General features: G+C 46.9%; 1 protein-coding gene across 1 annotated transcript in view; it reads right to left on the reverse strand.

The window, feature by feature from the left end:
* Positions 1-5,918: 5,918 nt before the first annotated feature.
* The window catches only part of LOC117042453 (E3 ubiquitin-protein ligase TRIM7-like), a 30,128-nt gene continuing 9,712 nt past the window's right edge, over positions 5,919-26,334 (reverse strand). Inside the window, exons 5-12 of the mRNA XM_033141998.1 lie at positions 24,961-25,456; positions 22,115-22,210; positions 20,550-20,780; positions 19,767-19,789; positions 18,573-18,691; positions 9,537-9,569; positions 8,257-8,286; positions 5,919-6,505 (exon numbers count right to left, since the gene is read on the reverse strand). Of these exons, the coding sequence (XP_032997889.1) occupies positions 5,994-6,505; positions 8,257-8,286; positions 9,537-9,569; positions 18,573-18,691; positions 19,767-19,789; positions 20,550-20,780; positions 22,115-22,210; positions 24,961-25,456 (1,540 nt within the window). The 3' untranslated portion in view covers positions 5,919-5,993. The remainder of the gene's footprint in view (positions 6,506-8,256; positions 8,287-9,536; positions 9,570-18,572; positions 18,692-19,766; positions 19,790-20,549; positions 20,781-22,114; positions 22,211-24,960; positions 25,457-26,334) is intronic.

The following is a 26,334-nucleotide window of genomic DNA, read 5'->3' on the forward strand; positions in this document are numbered from 1 at the left end:
TCTGCCCTAAGTGGACGGGAGTTTTGATTTATCAAGCAGGACTTGGTTCCGTGAAGAGAACACCTAAAAATCTGGTTGATAATTTTGACTTAATCCGTTTCTAGCATACTGGCAAAGAACTTTCAGCATTGCCATCCTGGAGCCCTCTGTTTGCTTCAGACTACAACTCCCATCATCCCCGGCCAGGACACCTCCAGGTATGGTTGGGAAGAACCCCTGCCTGGAGACCCTGCAGAACCGCTGCCAGTCAGTGCAGGCAATATTGACCTCGATGGACCAATGGGCTGGCCTGGCAGAAGGCACCATCTGTGGTGTGGCAGACAAGTTATGGAGCTCCTTCCCTAGACAGGAATGGCTGGTGCGATCTTGGCTATTATTTGTAATAGGAGTATAACCATACCACCTACACTTTCACACCGTCCAGTTTCCCTATGTACAGAGAGGGGACTCATGGATCCACTGTAACGCCATTTTCCTGCTTCTCCCTAAGAACGAGAATAGCTAGCTGGCAAGCAAGAGAAGGAGGGGGGGGAGCAGGACGGGCGATAACAAAGCGCGCATTCGGATGCAAATCCAACTGCTCCCGGCTCATCCGATCGCCCATCGCCGCGCCTCTACACCCACCCTCCACCTGCACCCAGATTAACCTCTCCGCCCAGCCCTCCAACGTTTGCATATCTCAATCTATCAGCCGACATTCAGCAGGTAAACAATAGGCAAATATCACCTCAGGTCCTGGCCGGAAGGACCTCCTTATCGCTGAGGCTGCCCATCTCCAGCACACCCCCTCCCAGAACTGAAACCGCACAGTAAAAGCGTGCTTTCCTTATCATTACATAAATGCCCGGCCTCTGTTATACCTGATTTAATGTGCCCGTACAACCCAAGTGTTATGTATTGCTACGTTGTGTATGAACCTCCAACATTGTATCCAGATGTAACTCATGATTCTCCAGCTATATACCCTGATGTATCCCTGCCTTAATGTATCCCTGTACTCCATGTATGCTTCTCTGTAACAACTACAATGTTATAAAGTTATCTGTAACCTAATCATATCTAAAGAACGTGCAAAGGGCTTCCTCTGGCTGCCGCCTTCGTAAGGACCAACTGTCACTCATCCGGGAGCTGTCAGACTCCCGTCCTCAACATTCTATGAACTGTCAAACCCCCTTCCCTTATACCACGGCGCCATCTACTGGGTCTACCACCAAAGCAGCAGGATAAAAAGACAATGGAAACATCTGCCATCCAGAGGAAATCACCTTTATTCATATACAAGGGGATACAGACATTCATCGCTCAGGAAGTTCCGATCACCGACTCCACCCTGCAGGACAGAAGACAACAGGAATATTAGCAAGTCCAAAGAACAAGCAGGAAGACCCCTCCGCCACTATTGTATAAACCAATCTCCGTGTCATTAAACATACTTACCTTATGTAAATCCCTCTTTCCCGCTCTTTCCCTCCCATTTACCTGCATTGCAACAAAAATGTATAAAACCTCCCCAGTGACTATACCCGGGGTTCTTCTCTCTCCTTCGTGATTTTGCACGTCGTCGGGAGATTGAACCTCTGTTGCAACAGACCTAAATAAACGGGAGGCATCGCCTTGCTTTCCTTCCTTCAGCTCCTGTGTCGTATCGGCTCATTTTCCTTGGTAAGTGGGAGGCTCCAGCCAAATTTGCAGGCTTCCCGGGGTAAAATCTCCGGAGCTCCTTCTCGGGTACCGGACCCTAATTTTCTTCCCGTGGTACATTAATTGGCTTACAACATATTATTAATCCGTATTACTACACAGTGTGGAGTCTTCCTATATTCCTAATAAAATGTGGTCCCTTGCAATGGCTGAAAAGCTTTATCGGCCCTTTGTTTTGGCATTCCTCTGCACTAACCTCAGCCGGCCCTTTTGGAGCGAGGTCTTGGGTTACTCCGAAGAAAGCCTAAAAGTTTTACAGCCACTCCGGGTCGTCACCATTATTTGTTTGGTAATAATCAAGTTGGTAAAAATCTCACTTCAGTTCATTAGCTGAAATAGTAGAGCAGTAGGGCAGGGAGTATGTGCAGGAAAGATAACGATAAAGCAGTCACAACTTGGGGAGTTTTCTTCTTCAATTACCGCTGAGGCCAGACGCTCTCCCAAGTGAAGGTCGGGAAAGCTTAAAACAACTCCCTTAAAAAAAAACTTATGACTAAAACTTAGAGCTTAAGACTGAACTAAATTAAGCAGATAAAAGATAAAACAAGAATAAAATATAGACACAGGATAAAACAGTATAAACCATAAAAACAGACCAGTAAAATACGGAGGTCAGAAGGGAGGGTGTTGATGATCCGCCATCTTGCCTCCCTTTCCGCTGAAAAACCTGGAGGGCTTTAACAGAGGAGTAGATAAAATTCATGGAATATAAGACTTTTGATGGTGCTATGCTCTGCCTCCGTGCTGGAAAGCAGTAATGCTCCTGAATAGTGGTTGATGGAGACTCTAGAAAGGGAGAGGGCTCTTGTGCTCAGATCCTTCAGCCCTTTACCCCAAGGTTCCAGTACAGGTTACAACTACTAAAGACAATAATTAAAAGCAATTTAAAACAACTTACTTTCACCAAAATAGAATCATAGAATCCTAGAGTTGGAAGAGACCACAAGGGCCATCCAGTCCAACCCCCTGCCAAGCAGGAAACACCATCAAAGCATTCCTGACAGATGGCTGTCAAGCCTCCGCTTAAAGACCTCCAAAGAAGGAGACTCCACCACACTCCTTGGCAGCAAATTCCACTGTCAAACAGCTCTCACTGTCAGGAAGTTCTTCCTAATGTTTAGGTGGAATCTTCTTTCTTGTAGTTTGAATCCATTGCCCCGTGTCCGCTTCTCTGGAGCAGCAGAAAACAACCTTTCTCCCTCCTCTAAATGACATCCTTTTATATATTTGAACATGGCTATCATATCACCCCTTAACCTTCTCCAGGCTAAACATACCCAGCTCCCTAAGCCATTCCTCATAAGGCATTGTTTCCAGGCCTTTGACCATTTTGGTTGCCCTCCTCTTGTCAGTATCCAGCTTGTCAGTATCCTTCTTGAACTGTGGTGCCCAGAACTGGACACAGTATTCCAGGTGAGGTCTGACCGGAGCGGAATAAAGTGGTACTATTACTTCCCTTGATCTAGATGCTATACTCCTATTGATGCAGCCCAGAATTGCATTGGCTTTTTTAGCTGCCAATTAGTTTTTTTTTTTTTTTAGCTGCTAAGGTGGGTCCTAACAATATGCGCCAGCAGGCAAATGCATAACTTTTCAGCCAGCCCTCATTGACTTTGGGCAGCAGAGAGGGGGGAGGCAACCAGGTGCCTAGAAACATAGGCTTGAGGAGAGTTGGGTCCAAGTCCCTTTTTAGCTTTAGGAATTCAGAGTTCCCTGGACCACTTGTTGTTCCTGATACCAGTCAACCTCACAGAGCTGTTTTGGGGATAAAAAGTGGCATGAGGGGGGAATAAGCGATTTCACCAGCACTAGGTACCCACGTTGCTAGCACCTGCTCACAACACCTTGCCATAATTTAAGCTGTGTTTCCGACATTCATAGCAGTTTGTTTCTCTGCTCCACCCCACATCACTACAATTTGAAAACTTTCTGGTTGCAGCAATGCTTGATTTAGTGTGAACGTGCTTTTCAAACCACTTTCTTGGAACACAGGAATCTGTTTGTGAGGAAATAAGAATGCAGTTTCCCAGATGAATGAAAAACAAGCTAAAATAGGTGACATAAAAGGAAAGGGGAATGGGGAGGGAAGAGGAAAGGAACAAGCTCAGGTACTAGTTCTTAAAGTTATGATGACCACTTGGGGTAGAAACAGTGCAGGGAGCTTGATGGAGTGACTGTTACTTGGTGACAGTTGTGGAAGAGCCCAAGGCAGCTCTGAGCTGCAGTGATTGAATAACCTTCCTTGGTTTCTCTCTCTGTGCTCTGCAACCTCATGCAATATTAGCATTTGCTGAGTTCTATTTCCAAGCCTATTTCCAGCATGACCTACTTTAAAAAGGGTTCAATCTAAGCCCTGATGTCTCATCCATTGTGTCATTTAAAGTAACACTGTGTTGTGCACCTTCAAACAGCATTCTTGAAAATAATAATAATAATAATAATAATAATAATAATAATAATAATAATAATAATTTATTTATACCCCATCCTTCCCTGACAAAACCGGGCTTGGGGCGGCTAACACCAATAAAATCACAACACATAAAACAATTCATTAAAATACAGAACTGATGGCTGGATCCCCGTAGGAGAGGGCACAGTTTCATGTGTGCATTTCTTGTGTGGCGGCAGCAGCCGCAACCCTTCGCTTGCCTGGTGCTGCACACCTTTCCTGCTGCTCTCAGCATGGTGTTGCCTGTCAGCAGTGGGGGTGGGCAGGGGGCAGGACCCCCAGCTCAGGGTGCCCGGGTCAAGGGGTGTGTTCCACTGCCAAGGAGCATGGGAAGGTGCTGGAGGTGACCGAGGGCAAGAGATAAAACCAAGTCGAAGGTGGAGGCCGTTAGGGCTTATCAGCTCCCCCCGCCAAAAAATATTTTTATTCAAGTTGGCACCCAGGATTGTAAAGATTGGTTGCTGGAGGCTGTGGGGGGGGCAAGGTTGCTTTTGCTCTCTGGTCCTCCTTGCAGGTTTTGCACAGGTGTCTAGGTGGCCCCTCTTGGGCGCTGGACCAAATGAGCCACTTTTGTGTCCTTCAACGGGGTGAGTGGAGGCACACAAACAAACAAGGCCAACATCATATAGGGGATGGAGCAAGGGGAGGTGGGCCTCAGGCAGGTGGGTGGGGGAGAATGTGTCTTTATTCTGAAATGTGCCACCACCCCATGGGAAACGCAGGAAAAGGAGAGCAGGTTGCACCAGTCAGTGGCCCTGATAGTGGAGCCAGAGAGAGTCCTGCCAGGTCTGTGAGAGGGGTCAATTCCACAGCCATTTTCTGTTCCAGCTGTTAGTAACCAAGGAGAGAAATCAGATGCACCTGGTGCTGAAATGACGCTCCTTGGGGGAGCATTGTGTATTTGGGGTGGGGCTGAGGAACACAGAGGAGGTTCACTGCATAATGTATAGGGCAGCACAGCCCATGGGGCCCCTTCCGGAAGCTGCCGGAATGCCTTTCCCATCCTCTCTGACTCCTGGCTATGCTGCATGGGCCGGACGGGAGTTGGAGTCCAGCATTATCCAGGGGACACCCCATTTATGCCCCTGATACACAGAACCCAGCCTGTAAATAAGGAACTTTAATGCATTCACTCGAAACACTTTTAACTGGGCAGAAGCCCCACTCAATGCAATGAGGTTTACTTCTGACAATGTGTGGAGATGGTGAGCCTGTATTTGCAGAGGGCGTTTGAAGCTGACGCCCTGTTCAATTTCTTTTTCTTCCGGTCTGAGGTCTCCAGAGCAAGGAGCTATCCTGCCTGAAGTGGGTGAAGGGGTTCGTTTTTTAGTCATCTATTAATCCAATGGTGCATGAATTTTTTCAGCTGCATAAGGTCTTGTGGGGAGATGAAGGTTTTGCAGAGTTGTGAGGGGTCCTGACGATCATCTAGTCCCACCCTCTGCAGTGCAAGACACCTTTGCCCAACATGGGGCCCAGACCCACAACCCTGGGGTTAAGAGTCTCATCCTCTGCCAAATCAGACATCTTAAAAGGAAAACAAGATTGAAGGTAAGGGAGCCCATTTGAGGAAAATATTATTTATTGGGACTTGTAAATGTGTGACTGTCTCGTTTAAGAAGTAAGAGGCAGAGGGAATTCTGGGAAAAGGAAGGAAAATGCAAAGGGACAGCAACCAGTTTTTGTTTTGTTATTTCTGCTGATTTTGACTGGAACGAATCCTCTCAAAGGGACCTTGAAAAACTGCACAACGGGCTCTTGGTGGGTAAATGTTTTTCATATCGGTTACTCTGGTCTGGAGAGAAACTCCTGCTGGGCCTGAGAGGCAGATTTAGTCTCCTCAGGAGATCCTAAGGTGGGATTTATACCCCCACAGATAAAAGAAAGGGAGGAGGGTCTCTCCAGAGAATGAGGCTCCTGAGAACGTGTAGAGTTCGGCTCCTGAGTCAGCGTCAGAAAAAGACACACGTCTCCCTTCATAGTCCAGAGTCACCCGGATCCTCCTGGGATCCTCATTCAGGGACAGAGGAGAGGGATCAGGGGATGTCCAGGCCCTGTACTTGCCTCCAGGCTTCCCCACAGCCCAGATTCCTTCCTCAGGCCTAAAGGAGAAGCTGCCCTTTCTCCTCACAGACTTGCTGGCGACCCCCAAAGCCCACCATTCCCCACTTTCCACATTGACTTCCCAGAAATGTCTGCCTGCTGTGAATCCCTCACGTCCCAACACACAAGGCCAGCTGTTGAATCTCTCAGGATTGTCCGTCAGGACTTGCTCTTTGTCTCCCCATCTAACGCTTTTCCGATCCAGGATGAGCCTGGAATGGGCTGTGTCTGGATCCAGAGTCACATTTGCTGTTGGGGAGAAGATGAGGGAAAGAGATGATTAGGCAGAGTCGGCTGAGAGGCAGAAACAGACATCTTGTTAAATAAATAAAAAACTGCCAAAAAACCCAGATTCCCTTTCAGATCAATGGGATTTCTTTGCATTGCCTGCACGACTGAGACTCCTTGCAGACTTTCATCAGAATAAACATCTTCCTTGTTGCTTTTAAATCAGTATCCATCGTTTTCTTATATTCGATGTGCATTGTGCCTGCCCTCCTCTCAACCCAGGCATTTTCTAAGAGGAAAACCCACCCAGTAAACCTTTTACTCCTCTCTTCTGTGTTAGTGAAGGAGAAAGAGAGGAGAACTGGAGGAGGCAGGAGAGGAGAGAAGCTGCTTTCCTCTGACAATCTCTGTGGTCTTTGGGGAGCTCTGGGTTGGGCTGGGAGATGAGGACCCCTCTGTTATAATTAATAATAATAATAATATCATATTTGCCTACTGCCCTTCAAATATAGGTCTGAGGGTGGTTCACAGCATAAAAATACAACATAAAACCACATATAGGCACCCCCTCACTTTCATGGGGGTCACATTCTGGGCCCTTGTTCCCACAAGTGAAAATTGTGTTAAGTAGGGGGCCTATTTATTCCTGCTCTCCATCTCTCTCACCCACTTGGTCTCTCCTTGCCTTCCTCCCTACCATCTTGGATGTTTAGGCCTTGCCACCAGAAAAGAGGAGGAAGGTGGCAGGACAATTTTACAAAGGACTGCTTATTCCATGCTTCTCTTTTGGATTTAATATATACCATAAGACTACTTCTCTGGGGGAAAGGGGGAATAACCACTTAGGGGCTGAGACAGTCATGATAGGCGAGTGTAGGGTTATTTTGAAAAACAAAAAAGAGGACACACCTGCCCACTTCTACTTTTAACCATGGATTGCTATGACGACACTCATTTTAAATACCCCTACTCTATGCAGACTTTTGAAGCTGTGATATATTGCTTGTAGCAATGTTCTTAACTTTCAACAAAATAATAATAATAATAATAATAATAATAATAATAATAATAATAATCCTGCTTGCCACATGAAAGTATTTGGGCTCCTGTTCACCTCTTAGTGAACGCAAGTGTGCACAGAACAATTTATTAATCTGTTAAACATGTACATATGGACTCTCCTTAAGGGCAGGGGGATGTTAACTCTTGCCCTCCCGGACTCCTTCTGCAAGATCTTGTAGCTGAGCCAGCGTCCTTTTCAGCCACAAGAAAAGGGTTTTATACAGTATGTCACTAGCTTAAGATGCTGCTCTGTTGCGATTCTCTGCTCTAGACTAGGAGCCTTAGATCTGAGTCTAATGCACTAGAAATTTTTTCATGGATTCCTGTAAACCAAAAACAAAACAAAACAACTGGAGACATTTTGCCAAATTTAAAAATTTTAAAAATCCGCCCAGGGAAGAAATTTTAATCATGAAAATAGAGGACCTGTCCAAGAAAAAGAGGACATGTGGCAATCAGTCCTGGAAAAGGTCACATTGAAAAGCAACCCAACTCTCTCTAGGCAGGAATGAAACTCTTTCCTCCTCCATCTGATCCTTCTGGGCAGTTTCTCTCCCCTCCTCCCTTCTGCACCTTCAAGTCCACCCTCTCTGACTTTGTGGTACAAACAGCAGGGCTAGAGTCAAGTTGTACAGAACTGACTCTTGACCCCCCCCCCCTGAAACACTAGTCCCCCCTCCTGTGAATTGGGGTCTCCATGTGAAATTTACCTCTCTGAAGATTTCTGAATGACTGAACATCTGAGGAAGCAAAACAAGAGGCTTAACAGGCTACAATGCAATAGCTTAAAAAAAGAAATCTTTTGTACAAAACGTCACCATAACATAGCATCTGTCGTTTCCTTATTTCAAGCAAAAGATGAAATCCTAGAACAAATAATTTAAAGACGACAACTGTAGGCCTAAGTAGTGATGTTAAATATTCTCCAAAAGATTATTCTTGAGAATTTAACATCACTAGGCCTAAGAGATTAATACAACTAACGTATTTAGCAGTAATTCCTGTATTGCGGGGGGTTAGATGATCCTAGGGGTCCTTTCAATCTCTCCTATTCCATGATTCCATGGGAAAATCAGAAATGGTAAACCACACTAGAAAATGGCGAAATATAATCATTCAAAATCCACAAATGAAATGGGGATCTGAACTGGAGGGCTGGAGGAAGGTATAACACCTGCCCCAAGTAAACTGGTGGGGAAAAGCTGTTGAAACCGGAATTTCCAAGCATGCTGACAAACCAGATTGCAGAGGAAGAATCAGCAAAGTTTTGCCATGTAATTCCAAGGGTCTCGTGCAATGGGAAGTTCTCCCTCATGGAATCGGGCTGATCTCATAAGAACTGTGGGAACTCTGAGGAGATTGGGATGGCTGAAGCACAAGAAATGGCTGGTGAGGTTGAAACTCTGAGGAAGGGGCAGCTCAGGCCTTGGCTGTGCTGCTGGGAGACCAGCCTGGGCAGGAGTTGGAGAAGGGACTGGGTGCTTGTGGGTGCCCTTTTAAACATACTTCACGAGGGGGAAAGCCAAGTAAATCTCGAGAAGCCCCAAAAGAACGCCCAGATTGTGTAGAGGGAAAACAAAATGCAAGGGAGGTTCCCTATATATGAGAACTCGACAAGATGGACATTGGAGTGACTCTGCAGGATTCTCCTTTTGTAAGATATTGAAAGGCTCTGAGGCTTTATCCTACAATCAAGCAGTATATAAATTTTATGAAAGAAAGCAAAATCGATAAAATTAAGGGGGAAACCAGGATAATAGTCTATTCGCAGGAGTGAAGCTCAGACTGGTGTGCAGGTTCTTCGCAGGGACAAGCTCTGCCCCCAATCCAAGCCTTCAAACCGCCTCCCAGTTCATTCATGGGACATACAAAGAACCCAAACACCACTAGAGGACTGTTTCCCAGAGTTACGCCATTGATGGGGGTCCCAAAGTCTGCAGAACAGACGGTTCAACACCCGTGAAATATCAGTCCTCCCCTGGAAATTTACCTTTCTGAATCGGTTTTCTGTATAACACAGCATCTGAGGAAGCAAAAAGATATAAAGTGTAAGGGCAACACCCTTCCACCAGAAATAAATCTCCATACAAAAGTAACACTTCATAACGTGGCATCCTTTTTTTTTTATTAAAGATTTTCTTGGTTTACAAAATGTCTCTCGCATTTTTCCATGTAACATTTTTACAGATCAATTTTAGTTGTTGAGACATTAGGCAGAGAAGGGGGAAGGAGGTGGGTGGGATGGGGGGAGGGTGGGGTGATGTTTCTATTTTCCTTAGTGTATGTAGAATTTGGTGTCAGCGTCGTTTGTGTTGGTTCTCTGTTGCTCGCTTGTGTTTCTTTGGCGGTGAGAGATTGCGATTGGCGTAGGGTGTGCTTGTTCCTTTGTGGTTGGCTGTGTTGATCTTTGGTTTTTTGTGTGAGTGGGGTGGGTGGGTGTTTTGGATCAGGTTAGCCATATTGATTTGTATGCTGCCGGTAGATTTTTGTCATTATCTTGTTGAGCTGTGTGTGTGATGAAGGGGGACCATATGGGGGTGAAGGTATCTTCTTCTGCTTGTCCCCGTGCTAGTTTTAGGTTGCTGGTTAATTTTTCTAGTAGGGCTGTTTCCCATATTACTTGGTACCATTGGTCCATGCTTGCTCCTGACAGGTCTTTCCAGTGTCTGGTTATGATGTTTCTGGCTGCTGAGAGTAGATGGATTATGAGTTCCTTGTGTTGTAAGTGGGCATTATTGTCTTGGAAGATGTTTAGTAAAGCCAGTTCTGGGGTGATTTCTAGCACTTGTTTGGTTATTTTGCATATTTCTCGTATGGTTGTTTTCCAGAATGTTTGGATTTTGGAGCACTCCCACCACATATGGAAGTATGTGCCCATGGAGGTGCATCCTCTCCAGCATTTTGGTGAGGTTCCTGGGCGTATTTGTGCTAGTTTTCTTGGTGTTAGATACCACCTGTAGGTTAATTTTAGGGTGAGTTCCCTTCTTTTTGTTGATATGGATTTAAAGGGGGGTTTAGACCACATTCTGGTCCATTGGGTGGGGTTGATTTCGTATCCTATGTCATCTTCCCATTGTCTTTTGATTGTGTCTAGGGGGTTTGTGGGATTCTTTAGTAGTATTTTATATATTGCGGATACTATTCCTTTGCCGTGTCCCTTTGTCATTAGGATGAGGTTTTCGAAGGTTGTCAGGGGTCTAGTTGCTGTTGATTTTATTGTTGGGTTGTTTAAGAGGGCGTGTAGTTGGTGTTGTGCTAACCATGGCATTTGGGTGTCTTCTAATTTGTCTTGTATTTCTTGTGTTGATAAAGGTTTGTTGTTTATGTAAAAGTCTATTAGGCGGTGCAGGCCTTTGGATTGCCAGGTTTTTGTTTGGAGGTTTTGTGCTGCTTGGTGGAATAGTGGGTGGTATGCCAGGGGAATTAGTGGGGATGGGGTTGGGGATAATTTGCCTATCTCTGTTTTCCATGCTTTGAACATGGTTTGTGTGTACCTGTTAAGTGTTGTGGGGATCTTTCTTAGTTTGTTTGGGAGGAGTGGGTATGCTGTGGTGCAGATATTTTCAATTGTGTCCTTTTCTAGATGTATCCATTGTTTTGTCCCGTCTTCTAGTATATATGGGATTATGTGACGTAGTTGGTTGGCATTGTAATATGCTTCTACATTGGGGATTCCCCATCCTCCTTCTGAGGTGGGGAGGTGCAGGTATTTGGTGCTTATTCTTGGTTTTTTGTGTGAGAAGATAAAGGAGTGCAGTTTTCTCTGCCATTTGCGGAGTTGGGTTGGGGGAATCCAGATTGGGAGGGTTTGGAACAGGTAGGTTAGTTTTGGAAGGGTGATCATTTTGATCATGGCTATTTTGTCTGAGAGAGTGGAATTCATGTTGTTCCATCTCTTTAAGTCTTTGTTTATTTGTTGCCATAGGGGTTTGTAGTTGTGAAGGTATAGTTTGTTGAGGTTTTTGGTTATTTGTACCCCAAGATATCTGAACTTGGTGTGACAGAGTTTTATCTTGGTGGTGTTGGTGAGTTCTCTTTGGACGTGAGGGGGGGTGTTGAAGCACATGGCTTCCGATTTTGCAAAGTTTACTTGTAGGCCTGACACCGTTGCAAATGTGTTGAGTTCTCCGATTAGGGAGGGTGCTGTGTTTAAGGGGTCTGGTGTTGTGACCATTAGGTCGTCTGCAAAAAGTCCTAGTTTATAGGTTTTGCCTTTTATTTCCACCCCTTTGATGTTTGTGGCTGCTCGGATTCGGATTGCTAGGGGTTCCAGCGCCAGGATAAATAGGAAGGGAGACAGTGGACACCCTTGTTTTGTGCCTCTTTGGATTGTTATGGTATTTGAGTCCATGTTGTTAATTCTGCATTTTGCTGAGGCTTGGGAGTATATTTGTTTGATGATTTGTAGGAAGTTGGGGCCAAATTTCATGCTGGTTAGTACTGCTGATAAGTATTTCCATTCTAAACAATCAAAGGCTTTGAGAATGTCTAGGGACATAATTGTCAGTGGGAGTTTAGTTGCCTTGCTGTGTTCGATTAAGTTTAGTAGTTTCCTGATGGGATCTGTAATGTTGCGACCAGGGACAAAGCCAGTTTGGTCTGGGGCTATTAGCTTGGATAGGAATTTTTTCAGGCGGTTGGCCAAGATTGATGTAAATATTTTGTAGTCTTGGTTTATTAATGAGATTGGGCGGTAAGATTCTACTTTGAGGCTGTCCTTTAATGGTTTTGGGATGGAGACTATTTTGGAGAGGGTCCAAGTTTGGGGAATTGGCCCTCCTTTCATGATGTCATTAAACAGGCGTGTCATATAGGGCATCAGGGGTTCTTTGAATTTCTTATAGAATTCTGCTGTGAAGCCATCTGGGCCTGGGGCTTTGTGTGGTTTTAAGTTTTTGAGGATTGTGTCTATTTCCTCTGGGGTGATAGGACTGTCCATGAGTTCCTGTTCCTCACTAGTTAGGGTAGGCATGTTTATTTCTGTTAGGAATTCTCTGATTTTCTTCTCGGGTGGGTTACGGGAGGTGTATAGGTTGGAGTAGAATTCTGCAAATTCTGAAGTTATTTCTTTGGGGGAGAATGTTGTGCTGCCATCTTTTTTGGTGATGCAGTGTATTCTTGCTTTGAGGGCTTTTTTCCTACATCTGTTTGCCAATAGTCTGGAGTTTTTCCCTCCATATTCGTAGAAGCGCTGCTTAGAATATAAAATGTTTATCATTGTTTTGTTGATTTCTAGGGACTCTATTTCTTTTCTTTTTTGTTCTACAAGTTGGAGGAGTTTATTAGATCCTGTTTGTTTGTAGCGTGCTGAAAGCTCGGTGATCTCTTTTTCTAAATTATTAATTTTTGAGGAGGTTTGTTTTTTAAGGAGTGTTTTTTCTTTTATGCATACTCCTCTGGTAACCGCTTTCATTGCATCCCATAGGAGGGGGGTTTGTATGTTGTCTACGTCATTTTCCTTGAAGTAGTTTTGGAGTGTTTTGTTGAGATTCTCTCTAATTTGTTTGTTTGTGGTTAGGGTGGGGCTGAAGGACCATGATGGGGTGGTTTGTGTTTCTTCTCCTATTTTAACTGTGACTTCTACTGGGGCGTGGTCTGTGATTTTGATGCTACCTATGTTTGTTGCTTCCACTAAGGGGATCAGGCCTTGTGTGAGTAAGATACTGTCTAGTCTAGACACCGTACCATGGCGTCCCGATTGAAATGTATGGCTGGTGTCTCCTGGGTTTTGTTCACCCCAGATGTCATAAAGGCCCCTATTTTTTAACATTTTCAGTAGTTTGTAAGAGTCCCTGGTTGTTGTTGGGGGGGTTTTAAGGGAGGTTGCCCGTGGGGTTGTAGGGTGGATGTTTTTAAGGGATATGCCTTTTAGGTTTATGTTGAGGTCTCCTCCTAGGATTGCTTCCCCTTCCGAGAAGGAGAGGAATTTATTTAATGTGTTTTGGAAAAATTCCAGTTGTTTAGAATTTGGGGCGTATATAGATCCAATTGTTAGTTTATTTTTACCATCTAGTGTCCCTTTTACGAAAACGAATCTGCCTTTTTTGTCCTTAAGGACTGTTGTGGCTTTGAAGTTTAGGTCCCTACTTATTATCACAGCTACCCCCCGGGCTTTTCCTGAGCCTTTTGCCATCCATTGTTGACTGAAGCGGGGGTTGTTCAGGAGTTTGCTCCCTTTTGGCGGGTTGTGAATTTCTTGTAAGAAGGTGATGTGTGGTTTCATGTTATTTATGTATGAGGTGATGCGTTTTCTTTTGATGGGGTTTCCCAACCCCCTCACATTTAGTGTTATTGCTTTTAAGTTAGCCATCTTGTTTCCCTTTTGTGTAGGATGATTCTTTGCCAACCCGTCTGGGTTGTCCTATGTCTCTCATTTTGTGTTGTTTAACGAACCAACAGGGTTGCGCTGATCTGGGTTGTGGTGGATAGGGGGTTGGTGGGGTTGGAGTTGGGCTTGGGTTAGAGAGTGGGGGGTAGGTTGTAAAGGGTTTCCTATATGTGGCTTGGGGTATTTTGGACCCTTTGGCAATTAGCCGGTTGGTCCTGGGTCTCAGCTGGTGTGGAGGGCCGTGTTCAGGGACAGGCCATCCCCCTTGCCTTCTGCGATAGGGGGTGTCCAGCGAGACAGTGTGAGGCGTCTTTCTGACGCCGATGTTATAGGTGTTGTAGATAAGGTTCAGAAGTAATGCTGTCAGTGTAAATAGCAACATTGTTGGTGTGTTAGGGTGTGTGTGTGTGTGTTGGTGCGCTCTGGTGCCACCATTGTGTTAGTTAGGTATTAAGTTGAAGCCTGATCGTGGGCCGTGTTTAGGTTGGAGGATTTGTTTTGCCTTGGTGTGGGATGGGGGGGTGAGGGTGTGGTTTGTTGGGTAAGGGGGGACGTGGTTGAGGTTTGGACTGGTGTTGGGGTGGGGGTTACTGTGGAAGTGTGGTGTTGGGGGGTGTTGATAGTGTTGGCAATTTTTATGGCTCAAAGGGAGGGGGGAGGGGGGATATTCACCAGTCCTGTAGTTCAGGGTGTTTTCCGGTTGTTTCATTCAGTTGTGGCTGTTGTTGTAGGGTCGTTCCTTTGTGAAGTGTTGGTTTGGTTGAATTTGGACTGGATTCTTGTGCTGAGTCTTCGTTGGGATGGTTCTGTGCGTGCTGGTATTTGGTTGTATCTATACGCGCTGTTTTGTTGTTTCCGTTTCGTCTTTTTCCTCTGCACTGTTGTCCATTTGTCTGCTGTTGTTTCGGCGTTATGGTTTCGGTTGTCGCTTGGTGGGTCCTCCTGTTGCCATTCTGGTGGAAGGTCGAATCCGAGGTCCTCTAGTAATTGCTGAGCTTCAGGTATGTTGGTAGCCATGTGTTGTGTGGTGTTTGTTGTTACGATGAGGCGGAAGGGGAAGCCCCATCGGTAGTTGATCTTTGCTTGCTGGAGAATCTGGGTGCATGGGCGTAGGCTTTTCCTTCGGTTTAGGGTGTCTTGGGATAAATCCTGAAAGACTAATATTTTGTTGTTTTTGTATACAAGGTTTTTTGTACTTCTGAGTTTGTTCCATATCTCTTCCTTCTTTCTGTAGCGTGCGAAGCACACTATGATGTCTCTTGGCGGGGTGTTGGGCTTCGGTTTAGCTCTTAGGGCTCTGTGGGCCCTCTCGAGGTCATCTGTCTCGAGTGTCAAACCTGGGATTGTGTCTTTTAGCCAGCTTACAATTAGGTCTGCTGTGCTTGTCTCCTCTGCATTCTCGGGGAAATTGCGAAAACGGAGGTTGCAGCGTCTGCTTCGGTCTTCGAGGTCTGCTTGTTTGATTCTCATTTCTGTATTTTCTGCTTCCAGTTTGCTCAGTTTCTCCCTCATCCGTGTGTTCTCTTCTTGGTATTGTTCTATTATTCTCTCTTGCATTTGGGTCTTGTTCTCTAGAGCTTCTACTTTGGAGGTTAGAGCTTCAATTAATATCTGCATGGGAGCCATTGCATCTTTCAATTCTTTCCTCAGTTCTCTTGCTAATCTAGTCTCCATTTCTCTCAAATCCCGTCTCGTTATTGGGTGGTTGTCATCTTGGAGGGGTGTTGTGGTCTGAGTGTCGTTAGCCATCTCCCTGGTTGGTGCCATTTTGGTCTCCCTGATGGTTTTGGTTTGGTGTCTGCTCAGCGTCTTCTTTGAATATGGCGTGCTGCGGTTGGGGGTTGTAGCACTGGTGATTCTTGGGTGTTCTTGGGTTGTTGAGTTGATCAGGCGTTGGTGATTGGTGGCTTTTACAGAGCGTTTGGTTTAGGCGGCCATTTGTGTCACTTCTTGGCTATGTTTCTAGAGCTTCTCTGGGGTTTCCGTGGTCGTCTCGGCAGTGTTGTCAGAGTGGGGGGGGCAGATAGGTAGACAAACGGTTGGGTTAGCAGATAGGCAATTGGCTTTGGGGGGGGGTTCAGTGGGCGGAGATTAATGGGAGTTGGGGTGGGAGAAGAGGACCACAGTGATAACAACAAAAAGGTCCCTCCCTTTTGGGGGGGGAGGAGAGTGTGTTTTGAGTGATATGTTAATGTAATATAAGATGGTAGTGGTGGAAGTTTAGTAGAAGGGTTGTAGATTTGGGAGGGGTGGAAGGGAAAGAGAAAGCAGGGTTTTTTGTCAAGGAAGGAATGCGCAAAAAGTAAGATTTAAGATAAAATTAGATAAAGGTGGAGAAAGGAAAGGAAAGGGGGGGAGGGGGGAAATAGTTGAAGTGGAGAGGGTAGGTAGGGACGGTAATAGAGAGGAAGGCAGTGGGCTAAAAAAAAAAAAAAAAAAAAAGTGGGTGGATAAACAATGAGAGCAAAAATGAAATTAAAAAGAGCCAAAAAAAAAAAAAAAACCTGATCCCAGGAGCAAAAACAAGGGGTAGTAGTTTAAGATGGAGAAACAACAACAACAACAACAGCAACAAAAGGGAAAGAAAGAGAGGAAAAAAAACAACACACCAATAATAAGGAAGGGGGGGCACGGGTCTCCTTTTCTCCTTTCCTCCTCTCTTACCCCCTGGCTCTCTCTCTCCCTTCTTCCTTCTCTTTAGGTGTAATTTAATTAGTTTTTTTTTTAAAAAAAAAAAAAGAAAAGAAAAGAGAAGAAAGAAAGAAAAAAAGGGGGAAGTTTGGGGAAAGGGATATAAAAATAAAGGTAAAAATAGGAGACACTAAAAATATATAAAAATAAAAATAATAAGAGGGGGGGAGAAATGGGAAAAAACCCCCCAAAAACGTGGTGTCTTCCCTGGGGAAGGTTTCCGTCCTCTTCTCCCGTTCTTTCTCCCTTCCCTCAGCGGCGGTGGTTGTGCTGTTGGGCCGCAGAGCCGGGGTTTCTCTCCCTATGGGCTGTGGCGATGCGGCTGCAGTGACAACGGTGGTAAGATCGGGGTTCCCCACCTCCCGGGGGTGACGGGGGCCCTCTCTCACGTCTTCTTGGGGGGGGGTGGTTGTAAGGGCGGCGGCAGCGGGGCGTCCTTCTTCGGCCCCCGGAGTGTCGGCGCTCCGCGGGGCAGGCTGTTCTCGGCCGCTCGCGGCCTGCTAGGCTTCGGGGCCTTCGGTTAAAACGGCGGCCACAGAAGCTGAGGGAGCACAACGTCCCTTTTCGGCCCCCGGGGCGTTGGCGCTCCGCGGGGCAGGCCGCCCTGGGCCGCCGTCGGGCCGCTAGGCCTTGGAGCCCCGAGCCAGCCGGCGGCCGCTGTAGCTGCGGGAACGTGGCGTCCCCCCTCGGCCTTCGGAGCGCCGGCGCTTCGCGGGGCAGCCGCCCCGAGCCGCTCACAGGCCGCTAGGCCTCGGGGTCCCGGGCTCCGTCTGGCTGGGTATCCCCAGTCCCGTCGGCCCGCCCGGTGCTCCGGCGGCTTTCCCCGACAGCCGCGGGCTGTCGCGCGTCGGTGGCGGTTCCGGCGGTGTAGAAGCCGGTCGGGGGAGCTCCGTTGGCGCTGGACCTTTAGGAGCTCCGCTGCTGCGTGCCGGTCGCCATCTTGCCTCGCCGGAAGTCCATAACGTGGCATCCTTAAATTCAAGTACGATTATTATTAATTAAATCAAGTCTGCAGAACAGACGGTTCAACACCAATGAAATACCAGTCCCCATTTCTCCTGTAAAATTGTTCCTCCCCTGGAAATTTACCTTTCTGAATTGGTTTTCTGTATAACAGAGCATCTGAGGAAGCAAAGAGATATAAAGTGTAAGAGCAACACTCTTTCAACAGAAATAAATCTCTATACAAAAGTAACACTTCAAAATGTAGCACCCTTAAATTGAAGTACAATTATTAAATTGTACAAAAAATAATTAAAAACTATAAAGTTTTAAATAGCAGAATAAGAATATTCAGCATAAATCCTGATGGTCTCTGAACTTTGTCCCTGAAATTGGGCTCTACATTCTTGGACTGGAGGGGAGGCAGAGCAATAGGAATCCTGTAAAAGGAGGCAGAGGGGAGATGGAGGCAGCCTTAACATTTTCCCCAAGTAAAGTGGTGGGGGAAATTATTAAACCAAAATTGTGAAACAGAAGGAAAAACGAAGGTTGATGAGGAAGGATTGGCAGAGCTGTCATGCAAAGGGAAGTCCTTCCTAACAAAACTTCTACAAACCTTCAAGGTTGTTAACAAGCATAATTGTGCCCTTTTGGGGCTCATGTGCTCTTGCTTCCATCCTCAATGTCTCCATCTCCTCTCAGGAGATCTTGAAGGCTGAAGCACTAGATATCGCAGCTGCAGGGGGACGTCTGAGGAGGAGACGGCTCAGGCCTTGGCTCCACGGCTGAGAAACAAGCCTGAGCAGGAGGCAGTGGGGGAACTGGGGGCTTCTTAATGCCCTTTTCCACATTCCAGACAGGGAACCACAAGGAAAAGGAGGTTCCATAGAATTGTAAACAGAAGCACAACATGGGCCATTCTGGGGGCAGGAAATGAAGGCTGGAGCACCAAGAAGGAAGGTATCCTGGGGTTACTCAATTCCATGCAATAAGAGCCTGGCATGTTCAGTTCTGAAGAAGTAATAGAATTCCCACTGTGAAATCCTGGCAGCCATTATTCATTACCTTTAAATTGTTTCATTGCATCCTCCACAAGGTGATTTAGATCACAGGATTCCAAGATCCTGTTCTTCAGCTCTGGAGGGAAAGCCAGTGGCTTCTCTGGACTCTCTCTTTTCTCATACCTGGTGAAAAGGAAAACAATGAATGGTCCCATTGTGGCACCGTCTCCCAAATTATTGCAGGAGATCTCAATGACATGAACAAAGTTGAAGTTCATTTCCCAACAGGTCATTTTCAGGATTCAGCTTCATCTGTTGACACCCAGCTCCAAGCCCCGGTCTAGCATTCCAACATCCTGCCCTGACTGAGATGGAAAAGCGGGATAAAGCTGGGTGTCCACCACAGATTGGGGAGACCTCAGTCCAAAACCCCAGAGGACAGCTGTCAGTGGCTTCATAAGGATGCTAAACAGCACAAGGGACAAGATGTAACCCTATACGACACCACCGGAGGGCTCCCATGGCTTCCAAGGATGCTGCCCCATAACAACTTTCTGGGAAGGTCCCAGGATGTAAGAACCAAACCCCTGAGGTGGGGTGCCTGCAATCCCTCCCTCCCCGAGCCTCTCCAGAGGATTTGAGTAATGTCTAAAGCTGCCAAGAGGTCAAGGAGAACAACCTCAACCCTTCCTGCCCCCCCATGCCCAATTGGACTCTTCTTGCAGAGGCATCATACAACCTGACTTTCACCCCCCACTCAAGACCACCTTCAGCCTCTCATGGTGGAAACGCTCCCAAGAAAAATAACCCACCTATTCTAGACCAACAGACCTTCCTTCCCTAAGTGCCTCAAAGGGGCTGAGTTACCAGAGTTGGGGGGCTTCTAGCTGGACATGGAAATCTATTGGTACGTCCTAAGCTCTTTCCAACTTTCCAAGCATCGTTGGGACGTTCTCTTCTAGATATTTGATATTACCACAAAGTCCATGAACAGAAAGTGCAAGAGAAAGAAAGCCCCCATTCCTGGGTGAAGTGATGTGGGGAGGGAGGGAGGAGGCAGAGCTCTGGCCTTGATCACTGGAGGGAGAATGGGGGGGGGGCTACAAGTTCCAAAGAGGGGCCCCTGCTTTTACCTGTGAGATGCTGCAGAGAGTGAGTCCTACAGCCTCTCCTTTGCAGTCCCTGGAGGGTCATGTTTGCGGTTCTTGCATCCCAGCCTCATTAGGGATGCTAATGGAAATTAGCTAGATTCACTTACCTCTGCAAGGTCCTTCTCACATCCTAGAGGGGAAAAGAGAAGGGAATTCACTGCACACCACAGGCCACACTAGGAAGACCCCTCAGACCCTGGCCCTTGAATGTCAGTCTGCCTGGCACATGCCAAGTTTTTGGGTAAGGATGGTGGAATCAGCCAGTTTTCGTTTCTATCAGCTTTTATTCTATTTTCCATTGGGAAGTAAAAAAAACAGCACCTGCAGCATAAAATGCCTCCAAACGGGTAACAAAACAGTTCCGTTTTTCTTTGGGCTCATCCACACTTCTGCCTTTCCTGTGCCCAGAAAACATGGGTGCAAGTGGTCTTTGCCTTTGCCCTGCCACTTTCCCTCAGGAAAAACCTGCTCCTTAGTGCAACATCAAAGCAAAGGTCAATCTGGATAAAACCTGGCTGATGTTTCCTCTAATTCAGCAGTAAACAGCGGGTTTTCCTGGAGGAAAGGGGTGGGACAAGCAGCAGTCTGGATGAGTCCCTCTGTCTTGCTCTTTGGTCATTGTGACTGAGCACTATTTTGGGCCATTCTGGATCCATGGGGAAGGTGATCAACCCAGAAGTTGTGGAGGGAACTGGAACACAGAAGAATCTCTAGACTGCATTCAGGTGAGGTTAGCATCCCAGGTCTCTTGGGTCTTCCTGTCCATTACAAACCTGACAAGAGGCTCCATCATCTGAATCCCTGCACTCCTTGCATAAATGAAAGGGGCACAGAAAGGATTGCGGGCAGCCTTTTCCTGGAGCCATGCGCTGTTCCTGCCACCATCTTACCTGCAGGAGTTCACTCGCTGGCTGCTGACGCTTTTCCTCCATCTCCTGGATGATCTTCTCAAGGGAGGCTAGTTTCCTGGAGAGTCTGGCCAGCTGCTCATCCCTTCTCCCTGCAATCTCCTTCTCCACCTCTTCCACATGATTCAGCAGACGTTTTTCCTGTTCTACCAGAAACTGGCGCAGCTCTCTGAACTTCTCCACAGTCTTCAGCCTCTCCGTTTCTGTCAATTTCTGCAAGAAAAGAGGAGGTCTGAGTGTGGAAGATGGTCAGTTTTCAAAACATCAGTAAGAGAATTATGAGAATTCCACAAGGAGAACACTTCTGATTTTGATAGACATGAAACCTCCAGTGGCTAAAGATGTAAACATTTATTTCGACGGGAGGCCTTCTCCGTTGCTGTTTCTGTTGACTTCTGTTGACTACAGCAGGGGTCCCCAAACTAAGGCCCGGGGGCCAGATCTGGCCCAATCGCCTTCTAAATCCGGCCCACGGACGGTCCAGGAATCAACGTGTTTTTACATGAGTAGAATGTGTGCTTTTATTTAAAATGCATTTCTGGGTTATTTGTGGGGCAAAGGAATTCATTCATTATTTTTTTTTCAAAATACAGTTCGGCCCCCCACAAGGTCTGATGGACAGTGGACTGGTCCCCTGCTGAAAAAGTTTGCTGACCCCTGGACTACAGCCTAAAGGAATGAGGCTTTTTCCTAGCCATGGATGTTCCCTGCATGTTTTGGGGCATGGCATAACCAGAGTTCATAGTTGCTCAGAGAACATCCAGGGACATAAAACACCCCTCACTTTAGGTTGGTGCCATTTAGGTGTAGGAAGGCAACGGGAACAGAGGAGGAAACACAATTTTGTAGTAATATTTGAATATTTTAGTAATATCTGGATTTGAATTGAACTGCTTCCACCCTCTCAGTTCACTAATCCTCAGGCTTCTCCTTGACTGCTACTCACATAATAAACTACAAAGGGAAATAAACTCAATTTAGCTGCATTCAAAGGTGAACTTACCTAATTTGCAATTGCTGAAAAAATATGGAGAATGAAACAGAGCAATCCTTTGAAATTAACACCTATGAATTTTTCAAGGTTGACCTAGCCAAGCAATTTTCACCAAAAAAAATTGTATTTATTAAGACGTGTTTGGATTTGATATCCCACTTTATCACTACCCTAAGGAGTATCAAAGCGGTCAACAATCTCCTTTCCCTTCCTCCCCCACAACAAACACTCTGTGAGGAGAGTGGGGCTGAGAGACTTCAGAGAAGTGTGACTAGCCCAAGGTCACCCAGCAGCTGCATGTGGAGGAGCGGGGAAGTGAACCTGGTTCACCAGATTACGAGCCTACTGCCCCTAACCACTACACCACACTGTACAAGGAGGTAGCCACCCTAACATCAGATTCATTTTCAGAATAATAAATTAATAAACAAACTGATGTGGAAAAATGAGAAATGGGGAGAAGTTGAAATGGGCAGATTTCCCCATCCCTCCTCAGTCTTGACTCGATTCTTCAAATGCTTGTTCCCTGACTAGTAACAATAGAGACACTTACAAAAAGGTCTTTGCTTTCCTTGTCCAGGTCTGCTTGATAGGCCAGAATTTCTTCTCTCTCTCTCCTCAGAATCTCCAGGCGGCTACAGATCTCTCTCTGAACAGAAAAGGGAAATCTCAGGTTTGATTGAGACACACAGAGAGGAGATGAATGTTATACTGGCTTCTTGTGTCCAGTGGCCTTGCTATAATAGCAAAGTAGTTTACTGGAGGAAATAAAAGTCCAGAGATTTTCAACTTTTTTGGGTCTATTACTCATTGGACCAACTACCTTTTTTCTGCAGCACCCCTGTGGAGCTCAGGGACCCAGTCAGCTCCCCCCTTGCTTGCAGAACTGGCAGCCCCTCACCCTTTCTCAAACCCCCTCCCTTGCAGAGTGCTCTCTCAGCCTCCTCTCCTCTCCTCTTTCCCATCTCCTTAGGAGTCCTCCTCTTGGTCTCTGAGCCCCAGAGAGTGGTGCCTCCTCATGCTGCCCCACAGTGGCCTGGGACTTGTCTGTCAGTTCCCAACAGCAAGGGTCCCTCGCCAGTTTGCTTGCTTACCCGAGGCCACCTCAGCTCCTGGCAGCCAACACCCCCTGGCCAGCCCCAGAGGCACCATTCGCCTGCAGAGCTTGTAGCCAGGGCTGCTGCAACAAACAGCTGCATAAGTCTTTGGGAAGCAGAGATGGCATCCGAGGAGGGAGGGAAAGAAAGAGGGGCAGAGGCCAGTGTTGCCATGGGCACCCTGCTGAGCATCATTCAAGGCACCCCAGGTGCCGCAGCACATTGGTTGAAGAGCACTGCAGAACTGGGATGAGAAAGTTTTCTAGTCCAACTACAGTGGTACCTCGGGTTACAAACACTTCAGGTTACAAACTCCGCTAACCCGGATGAGAACAGAAATTGCATGCCGGCAGCAGGAGGCTCCATTAACTAAAGTGGTACCTCAGCTTAAGAACAGTTTCAGGTTAAGAACGGACCTCCGGAACGAATTAAGTTCTTAAACCGAGGTACCACTGTAACTAGTCTGGAAAGGGGCAAAGGCAGCCATGCTTGTTCCTTTGTCTTCTCCAAGGAGAGTTCCAGCAAGTGGGAAGAGGAGGAGGAGGAGGAGGAGGAAGTGGGAAGAGGAGGAGGAGGAGGAGGAGGAAGGGGTGAGGCGGGATCCAACCTGGGATGTATCAGTCTAGCATCAAAGAGATAGTGAGGTCAGCCCAAGAGGCTAGAGCAGGGGTCAGCAAGGTTTACCAGCCATGGGCCGGATCACTCGTCACTCCCACCGAGATCATCCATGGGCCGGACTGGCGCAACGCGATGCCGGAAATTGCATCTGCACATATCCAGACCCCGAAAATCGCATCTGCGCATATCCAGACCCCGAAAATCGCATCTGCGCATATCCAGACCCCAAAAATCATGCCTGTGCAGAAGCGATTTTTGCCATCTGGGCATGCACAGATGCGATTTCTGGTATCTGCGCGTGAGCATGCGACATTTCCAGCACCACTTGGCGAGTCCCCATGCTGGGCTGGTTTAGCGCAGTGAGCAGGGGACTTGGCAAGTGGGCATCTCAGTTTGCAGGTGGCTTGTGGGCCCATAAAACGGTCTTCGTGGGCCACATCCAGCCCATGGGCCGCATGTTGCTGACCTCTGGACTCGAGTAACAGGGATAGATCAGCGGTTCTGGAAACTTCACCCATTCCAAACCCCTCTTCTGCAAGCCTGGGGTTTTTCCACCCTTCCTCTTGACCCCAGCTGCTTTGCCACTTAATTGGGTCAGATGGCAATTCAGGTTTTCTCTTATTTGTCAGTCATTTTCTCTGCAGTAGCCAGAGCCCACATGTGCTTGGACCACCAGGGGAGATTTAAGTGCTGCAGCTTCTTCCATTTCTGGGCCAGAGTAGTTCTTGCTGCAGCCAGAATCCACCTAAGCAGCTCCTTCAATGAGAAGATTGCTGTCTGGTCACCCCACAAGTTCAAAGGGGCCAGCTTCATTTCATTATCGTTACTATTTTGTGGCATTGTTGACATTGCATGGCACAGGAGCATTTTTGCACCACTGTAATAGAACAAGTGAATTATTTTAAAAGGCATTAAAAGGTATTTTTAAAAAGTTTTTTTCTGAAGCAGAAGTAGAATTTTATCTTTTATATGTATATAATAGCACAGGTCCAATTCTGAGTTGTCATGGAAAAATCATCTTTCCCCCTAGTCTTTGCAGATGCTACTCTGAACCACTGAGTCCTTTGCTATTTGGGATAGGAGGAGATCCTCAGCCCCCCCCCAACTGAAACCTCATTGCACAGGCCCCACAGCACCCCCAGAATAAGCGTGCTCCTCACCAGCAGGTGCTTCCACCCCCCTCCCTAATCTGCATCCAACAGATACTTGGGGGGGGGGAGGATTTTGCACCAGCTGGTCAATTCCTGGCCACCAGCCCCCCCCCCCCAGCTGATCCCTTTCTGCTCTCTGGTTTGCAGGGCATTGAGGAGGCATCCTGCTTAGCCAAAGGAGTGAGACATGTACTTGTGTATGTGCAATTTACATTTGCAGCGTTCTTCATATGTACAAAGCAACCTTGCTGGGGGATGTGGATGAGGTTAACCCTTTCTCTCCCTGCCACGACTCCAACCCAAATCTTTGAAGCTGCTGTGAGTATTTCAAGCGAAGATCCCTTTGTCGCCCTGGCAGAGAGAAAGACTTCAACTCCCTCCTCCCAGACCTCAGGCTTCCCCTGGGCTGCTTTTTACATAATAAACAACCACCAATTCATGCCATGCCTACTTTGGACCTGAGAATTAAAAAGAAAACCTCCCAAGAAGAATCCACAGCTATTTCACCCTCTCAAGATCCGGGGATCTCCTACCTTGTATTCCTCGAAAGCCTCCTTCAGGGGAATCACCTCGTGGTGTTTGTGCTCCTTTGATCTGTCACACACCACGCAGATGGGGGCTTCATCTATCTTGCAAAAGAGTTTCAGGGGCTCCTGGTGATCCTCGCAGACTCCTCCATTTCTTTCTTCTTCTTTCCCTCCTTGAACGCTGAGATTCTCGATTAATTCTACCACGTTAGCCAGTTGCCGGTTGGGGATTAGGCTCCTTCTCTGGACTCTTTCTCTGCACTGAGGGCACGAAGCCTCTGCCTCCGATCCCCCCCAGTACTGGATCAGGCAGGACCGGCAGAAGTTGTGCCCACACTCTGCGATAATCACTGGATCCTTGAAGTAATCCAGGCAGATGGAGCAAGTGGCTTCATCGCAAAGATTCTCGACGGGGCGCCCAGAAGCCGCCATGGCTCCCTCACGCAAAAGACCCGAGTTAAGTTTCACTTTCTCAGTGTTTAGTCGCTGGGTGTTTCCTTTCCTGGATATGACTCAGAAACTCAATGACCACGTGATCTTTTTTTTTTTTTTTTAATGTCCCCAGGTCTTTTCTGTTGCTGAATGTTTTATTCTTCATTGCTTTCCATGCTTTTGATTACACAAACAAACAAACAAACACACACACACACACACACACACACAGGTACCTAGTAACTTGTGGTATTCATACTGTAACATTTTCATTCATAGGCTTCCTTGTCCTTTTTGAATTGGGAGAAAAATCTGCAGCTGCCCTAAATGGACGGCAATTTTGATTTAGCAAGCGGGACTTGAATCCGTGAAGATAACTGTGTTATAAGAATTTTGATGTCATATATATTTAAAATAAATGTTCAGAAATGTACCAATAGAGTATCTGGGCTACAATAAAGTAGCTGTGGCTCCCCCTGCCTAAATCTGTTCTGGAGTTTCCCTCCTGACCTTCCCTAGCAGATCTGGGTGTGCAGGAAGGTAAGGAAGGGGGCAAAGTCTCATTGTGCTACTGCTGAACCTCGAGTTGGCGTATGCTTGATTGAATACCACCCAATATGTGTATCTGCTCCTGCTTGAAGCACTCCAGAAGCCAGAAAATAATTCTGCAAAGGACCTGGCCAACACCCTGTCTTGACTGGTGGCATCTCTCTGGGGGTCTTGCGGCCGAGGACTTTTGCCATCGTCTGCTACCTGGCTGCTTTTTAACTGGAGGTCCCAGGGATGCAGAGTGGGATCTTCATGCAATGCGTTTGCCCTGTCCCTGAGCCAGTCGTCTTCCTCTCTTCTGTCCCTCACAGCCAACGGAAGGACGCTCCCAAGTCAGGCCTGTTCCTTGCTTCCTCCTGAGGGACTGGAAATGGCCGAAGCTGGGCTGACTGAGGTAAG

Source organism: Lacerta agilis, chromosome 2 (genome assembly GCF_009819535.1).
Source record: "Lacerta agilis isolate rLacAgi1 chromosome 2, rLacAgi1.pri, whole genome shotgun sequence".
Taxonomy (NCBI): domain Eukaryota; kingdom Metazoa; phylum Chordata; class Lepidosauria; order Squamata; family Lacertidae; genus Lacerta; species Lacerta agilis.